At 39.0% G+C, this 7,467-nt stretch overlaps 1 protein-coding gene across 1 annotated transcript; it reads right to left on the reverse strand.

The window, feature by feature from the left end:
* Window positions 1-487: 487 nt before the first annotated feature.
* On the reverse strand, window positions 488-6,969 carry LOC103964761 (pyruvate kinase isozyme A, chloroplastic). Its single transcript, XM_009377733.3, has 6 exons — window positions 6,265-6,969; window positions 6,072-6,162; window positions 5,780-5,973; window positions 4,501-4,622; window positions 1,953-2,431; window positions 488-1,253 (listed from the first exon to the last, which is right to left on the reverse strand). The coding sequence occupies exons 1-6, from the start codon at window positions 6,829-6,831 to the stop codon at window positions 952-954; spliced, it is 1,755 nt and encodes a 584-aa protein (XP_009376008.2). The 5' UTR covers window positions 6,832-6,969; the 3' UTR covers window positions 488-951.
* Window positions 6,970-7,467: the final 498 nt, after the last annotated feature.

The following is a 7,467-nucleotide window of genomic DNA, read 5'->3' on the forward strand; positions in this document are numbered from 1 at the left end:
TGCATTTTATCTGTTAGCATTATATTATTTACGAAAAGCATACACCAAGTGCTATCATCTTGAATATGTCATGTTAACTTGTCTATTACCAATACAAAAAGATAGAGAACTTAAAGATGAACCTTGGTGTAATCATATGATTATGTGAAACTTTTAATTTATCCTTAAGTTCTTAGCAAATCGTTGCTCATTGTACATATCTTTTATTACTTGAATATATGCCACCGTACTCATTTCTTATGTAGAATTTTCACACCAATATGCAATTGAGAAAAAAGGGAATATTCGCTCAAAGCCCAATACAGCAATGAATGCCCAAGCTTACATATTTGATGATATTATGAAGTTATATTTGTATAGTATTCTACTGCAAATTCCACTAGATTATAAAAAGAGATTCAAATTTGGATGAATCGAACGCATCGATGAAAAGCACATCTGCAATCCAATCAATGTGGCTACGTGAAAAAATAAAATTACAACGATCTAAATGAATTACATCCACTTATTTCAACAACATGAGTAACCCAAATACATTCAATTTCAGAAACCAGTGGGTGACATTATACAGTAACTTGAAAATGGTTAATTGTTGATCATGCTTGATCGAATTTTAGAAACACATCAAAACAATACATAGGAACATTATTTCTGTAATCCCAAAACATAAAGATATTTCTCTGCCTTTCAACGATACGGTTCTCGTCATAGCCCTAAAACTAATTAAGCAAACTAATTTCACAAGGTAATTCACGAACAATACCAGGCAGCTCCTGTGAACTTTACGAGGGATCTTGAGGCCTGGTCCGGGAAGATCATTAGGGGAAGGCTGAGTCACCTCCAGATTTCCCCTTTTTTCTTTCAACCAAAAGCAATTAACTTAGCAGTTTGATAGATGACACAATCTAGAAGGATCGAGAAAATGCTTCCAGGCTAAACGAAATCCAGTTTTCAAGGAACATTCATAACCTGGATGCACTGCAAGACGTCTGAGACAGCAATAACAAGGTCGCCTGACTTGATCAAATTCCTGGCCTTCAGCAGCGAGAAGGTTTTATTAAGGTTGCTCTCCATATCATCGGAGAAGCTCACCCTAAACGGTATCAGACCCCACTGTAGGTTCAGACGTCTCCGTACAGATGTCGTGTTAGTAAAAGCAAAGATTGGGCAGTCTGGCCGGCAGCGAGACAAGAGAGATGCCATGTGGCCTGTCTTTGTATAGACAAAAAGAGCATCTACCTCCAAATTATTGGCTGCAAAATGCAAACCACATCAAGATATTGTTCCAAATGCAGAAAAAGCGATGACTAAAACAAGAATATAATTCAACAGAAAGCAGAAAGGATCAATAAACTCAATACTAATATAATCATTCCTTTGAATTAGCCATCTTACGACGAGGTTGAGAATAAATGAAGGCATGCAAGAACTAAAATGTTTAAAATAGATGCAGCCAAAATGCTATCCCAAAAAAAGTTAAAAGATGAGAAAATAGATTATTTTTCATGTCATTTGGATATGTTGGTTCAGCTTTGCTGCAACTTAGGAGGTGCATTTTATACAATGAAAAAAGGAAAACATTTTGGAACAAAGAATCCAGATACAATGTGGCTACCAAAATGCATAAATCACATATGATTATCTCAACATTACTTTCATGTGGGTGTGTGTGTTTGGTATAAGTGAGAAATTTGCTTTTGTTATTAGTTTATTGCTTGTAGTGAAAGATGCAATTTATATTACACTAGATGGAAATCCTGGCATAAATCCACCCTAAGAGAACACAGGAGCCCTTTACATCAAGACTCTCAGTGTAGATCTATTACAAGTAGTTTATATTGACAGACACGACCAACCCAGGGAGTTCCCTAACCATAGTACTATTATACATGCAAACAAACAGATAACTACTTAGCTTAGCTCACTTAGAAACGTATTTAGCGAATACTTACCCATCTTGGCAGCAGAAATGCAAATCTCCTCTGAAATACTGTCAGAAAATGAAGTTCCAATAGCTGGCAGTTCCATAGCTTCATGACGTTTCTCTTCCCTCCACCATCTTTCAATCCTCAGACTAACACTTCTGAGAACAGCCAATGACTTTTCTGGGAACTGGCCCATAGCCGACTCACCAGAAAGCATCAAAGCATCAGCGCGCTGCCTCACTGCTTCAGAAACATCAGCCACTTCGGCTCTAGTGGGCGTAGGATATTCAATCATAGATTCAAGTAGTTGAGAAGCCACAATGACTGGCTTATTTAGCTGCCGACAAACTTGAACAATCTTTTGCTGGGCTGCTGGGACCTGTTCTAGTGGTATCTGAGCACCGAGATCTCCTCTTGCTACCATTGCTCCATCTGATGCTTGAATGATCTCTTCCAAGTTCTTTAGCGAGTCAATACTCTCTATCTTTGCAATGACAGCAACATCACTGCAGCAAAATAATTTAAAAAAATTATCTTAAATGACGAACACATGTTAACCATCTTGGACAAAGTAAAATATTCAGTGGGAATGATATTTATCTCAGTATATCTAATTCAAGTGGCACATAGGTATATTAACCTTTAATTATTCAATCAAAATGATTGCACAACCAACGTATTAAAAGAAATTTCACAAACCACAAACCTTACAAAATATATATAGGTGGTAGAAAGAAATATCAAATCTCTTAACACTGAAAGAACTAAGGCCATCTCCAACCGACCCAGCTAAAGGGCCATAGGCCAAAATATAGCCTATTTTGACACGAAAACCGTCTCCAACCGAGGGCTAGGCCAAAGGGCTTGTGGGCCCCACCAGACCATAAATAAGACACCAGGCCAGCGGGCTAGCCAAAATGAGCCAGCCAGCCAGCCCGATGCAGCAGCCCAGCCAGCACCTTCTGGTACCATAAACCAGACAAGTTCCATGCTTAATCACATGTCGGTTGAAAGAAACAATATTGCAGCAGAACCTCTTCTTAAGTGATGCATCCACTTAATTAATTAAAGCAGCTTTAGCAAAAAGTTAATTAATTATCTCTTCTTTTCGTACACAAAATAAACATTTTAATTGCATATCTTGCAAGTAATCACATCCCCGGTATTGACTATTTAAATTTCATAATATTATTTATATATTTTTCTTATATTATGTACTTTTTTTAGTATATTATCTTATGTACTTTTGCAAAAGAATTATACCATGCATGTGGACAAACTAATAATTAAACCTTAATTTGGGCTTAAAAAAATTAATAATACAACCAGGACGCATGCAAGAGCCAAAGTATCATTGGGGTTGGTCCAGTGGAATGTTGCATATATACATAATTAAATTTAATTTATTTCATAAACCTAACATTAAACTATTTAGTGACGTTGATTTAGGTCAGTGTTTTAAAGACATGCCTCGGGGCATGCCTAGGTGGCCTTGGAGGCGGGGCTTTGGCAATTTTGCCTCTGTTTTCTTGGATTGGGCAGAAACTTGCTTAGGCTTCGTTGGGACGCACCTAGGCGGCTGAGGCGCACCTGAGGTGTTGACTGGGCATTTCCGTGATCCAAAATCTTGCTTGAAATCTGAAATTTTCTGGAAAACTCTGTGCTCTGTAACTATGTTGCAGCAGCATCTTCACGAAGAAGACGACCACGCAAGGAAGAAGAAAGGTTTTTTATTTTTTATAAAGACTTGGCCCAAAACGACGTCGCTTTGGCCAAGTCTAATTATTTATTTATTTTTATAATCACTGCAGTCCTTCTCTGCCAATTCTCTGCTATTTTCACCACCCAATATCCCATTTTCTCTGTAACCAACCAATACCCGATTCTCTCTGCTATATTTCACCCCATCCCCAATTCCACAATTCCCCAATTCCTCAAACCCTAAATTCTCAATCCCAATCCTATATTTCAAATTTACACCAATCTCGTTCCTCAATTTGTTTCAAAATTCTCCAAACCACCATAATTTGTTTCAAAATTCAAGTTTTTTAGTACTCTAATCTCAATATATAATTATATATACAATATATATTAAATTATTTAGGTCCTGTGAGGCTTTGCCTCATGCCTAGGCGGGAGTACCCATGGAACGCCTCGCCTACGCCTCCGCCTTTTAATACATTGATTTAGGTACAACCTTTTTCTATTATTGGTTGGTTATTGTTCGGAGGTTCTTTTCGTTATAGAACATATTAAAAAATAGCCCCCTCCGGTTGGAGATGAGTTTTTTGTCAAAGAGCTATGTTTTGGCCTATGGCTTTTGGCCCCTTTGGTTGTAGATGGTACAAAATATGGCCTAGCATTGTTCATTAAAAAATAATTTCTTGCAAGGCTAAAGTGCTAAACATGGCCCTTTGGCCCCCTTTCGGTTGGAGATGGCCTAACAGGAGCACTGACTCAATACTCAATAGGAACAACAGGAAGGAGGCTTCATAATGGAACGAAAACATATGACCACGAAATAATATGTAAATGTATATGTATAATATATGTATTTAAGACTTAAGTTCTTTACCTATCTCGTGACCGTGCAGCAATATAGCTTTTAAGATGATTAATCACTTCTGCAGACTTGACAAAAGATACAGCGATAAAATCAACACCCTGTGCAATCCCAAAATCAATGTCCAACCAATCCTGAATATATTGAAAACTCAAAGTGTTAGAACAAAAGATAAGTTTAAAGAACTTACCAATATTATTAAGTGGAAATAAAACACAAGTAGATTTTAGCAATAACAGAAGAAATGAAGAACAATCACAAATGCATGTCATTGCTAGCATATACAAGCACAAATGATATACACTTTTCAAAGTTTGCCAATTCATGATTATGCTTTTAAGAATTGAAGTTAGACCAGACCATACCCCAGAGTCCAGACAGGGTTATCAGAGTATAGAATTAGCCTTATGACCAATTTGAGATTGTGACACGAATTAATAATTATGAAAATATTCAAAACTTGGGATTCCTTTATGTAATCTCGCTCAAGAGACAATCCATCTTTGTGATACGAAATTTGTAGGTAAGGATGCTTCATATCAGAAGACACTAATGCACTGAAACCATAACTCCATGCTTACAAACCAACAATAGAGTTATCCAAATAGTAATAATATGACAAAGCTGTGCTTACCAGAAGAAAGTAGTATAATTTAAATTTGAGAATCTCAGAAACGAAAGTCATTTCAAAACTGAAAATAAACATATGTGGAAGTTGAAGAAAAGATTAATATAAAAGTGTAGTCTTAGACTTTTAGCTCAGCCTTTCGAAACTTATTCTCCTCTTTTCAAAGTAATGGCATTAAATAATTAACTAGTTTTGAACACGCTTTGACAAATATTGAAACAAAAGCATATGCAACAGAACCATCACTAGACGTGATTGAAGATGCATATATGCATTCAAAAATTCAATTTGAACAATTTGATAATTCCTAATGGACACATCAAATATATCAATATTCAACTTGCACATTCGAAAGCCTTGCTAATACGGTTCGAAAAACAATGTGAAGAGTGGAATGCAGCCCCTGTGGAATCCTATACCAGGTTTACAGGCCAAAATGGCCAGCTTAGTTATAATGTCAAATTGTCCATTATAGTTTATAACTAGACAAATATATGTATTCGGAAGTTGGAACATACAGAAGGCTCGTCAGGGCATCGTTATGTATTTTACTCACTATGTAAGTCACATACAAAAAATAACATTTAGAAATTCAATACATACATCACCCGATGAGTCCCTCAATGTTTTTCTTATGTAAAAGAACGAAAATAATGAGCAAACCTTAGAAGAAATTGTGGGGAGCATGGCATTGCGTTCTCGCACTAAACTCCCGTCCCTCCAGAAAGTCAAATTAGCCCGAGGCAGCAACAAACCAGGATCAGTACACTTACACTTAACATCAGGACCAAGCTTCTCGATCACCTCGAACCTCACCATCCCGCCATCCACAAGCAGTTCATCGCCCACTTTCACATCTGCAAGCATCATATCATACATCAATTTTCGCATTTCACCTAAAACAAAGCGAGAAAAGATTAAAAATTTAAGAAATTTGGTGATCTAATTTAATTACCTTCAGCAAAACCTTCATAATTCACATTGATGGTGTTCTGGGGGAGAGTGGAGCCGAAAGCTCTTACACTAAAAGTCCATACTTCACCATCCTGTACATTCGAAAACCAAACTAATCAGCCAATCAGCACTCAGCATGACTCATTGCACATAAGGTGCTTGATAAAATGTCACAAAGAAGTAAACACACGGACCTCGGCTTTGGCGGAGGAGGCGCCACCCAAATCACCCATATGAATCTCGCTGCCTTCGGTGTCCATCATGATGGCGACGGCGTATCCCTTGTCCACGTTGAGCCTCCTGACGCGCTGAATGACCTCGCGGTGCCACTCGCGGGTGCCGTGGCACATGTTGATGCGCGCCACGTTCATGCCGCCGACGGCGAGCGACTCGAGCTGGTCGAATCCGGAGGTAGCGGGACCGATGGTGCATACGAGCTTGGTGCGCCTGGTGGAGCGGAATCCGTTCTCCCGGAGCTCGGCTTCGGTGACGGCGTCGACCTCGATGGAGCTGGAGAGTGCATGGTCGGCGTGCGAAGCAGAGGATTGGAGCCCCGAGGAGGATGTGCCGTTGTCGGTGACGAGAACGGAAGGCTTGCGATCGGAGGAGGAGGCTCTGATGGAGAGCTTTGGGAAGAAAGGGGAAGCGGTTGTGGTGGTGGTGGTGACCGGCAACCGGCGATTGAAGGTGGAGAGGAAGGAGGAGTGATGTTTTGGGATGGCGAGGTTGGAAGGGGTGAGGAGATGTACGGACTGCGACATTGTGACTGGTGTTGACCGGCGGTGTACGGTCACGGAGGAAGAAGGTGGGGAGTTTAAAAGGGGAGAGTTGGGCGGGGTTACCGAAGAGGAGATAGCTTTGGGAGATTGGGAGGAGTTTCCAAAGCGAGGAATGGAAGAGGGACAAAAACGACTGGAGACCGATGGGCATGGATTATACGACGGCGTTTTCCTAGTCCCGTGTTTGCGGAGACGTGTATGAGCGTGAGGGGAAGAAATACCAACAGGATTTGGATCCTCTTCGGATCTTTTTGCTGAGATTTTGAAAATTTGTAATTCGTGTTTGATTATCGTACATCATGCGATTAGTTTTTATCAGATACTATTTACGTTTAATTTTAAATAAAAATATTTAAAATAATTTCTGATCGCATGATATACGATGAACGAACACGATTCAAGGATCCGAATTCGAAGAATTAGGTGATGATTACCACGTGGCAAATGATGTGTTTGACAGTTGGCAGTTTAGATTGAGAATGTATCTGGTGATTTGAAGATGTGTGTTTCTTTTTTGGGTAAATTATATAAAACTACCTCAACTATTGAGTCATTAACAATTTCATACCTTGTCTTTAAAAAGTTTCAAAGTCATACCTTATCTTCGAATTTGTTGCA

This window comes from the organism of the source record quoted next, unplaced genomic scaffold (assembly GCF_019419815.1).
Source record: "Pyrus x bretschneideri cultivar Hongxiangsu unplaced genomic scaffold, Pyrus_bretschneideri_v1 Contig21, whole genome shotgun sequence".
Lineage (NCBI taxonomy): Eukaryota > Viridiplantae > Streptophyta > Magnoliopsida > Rosales > Rosaceae > Pyrus > Pyrus x bretschneideri.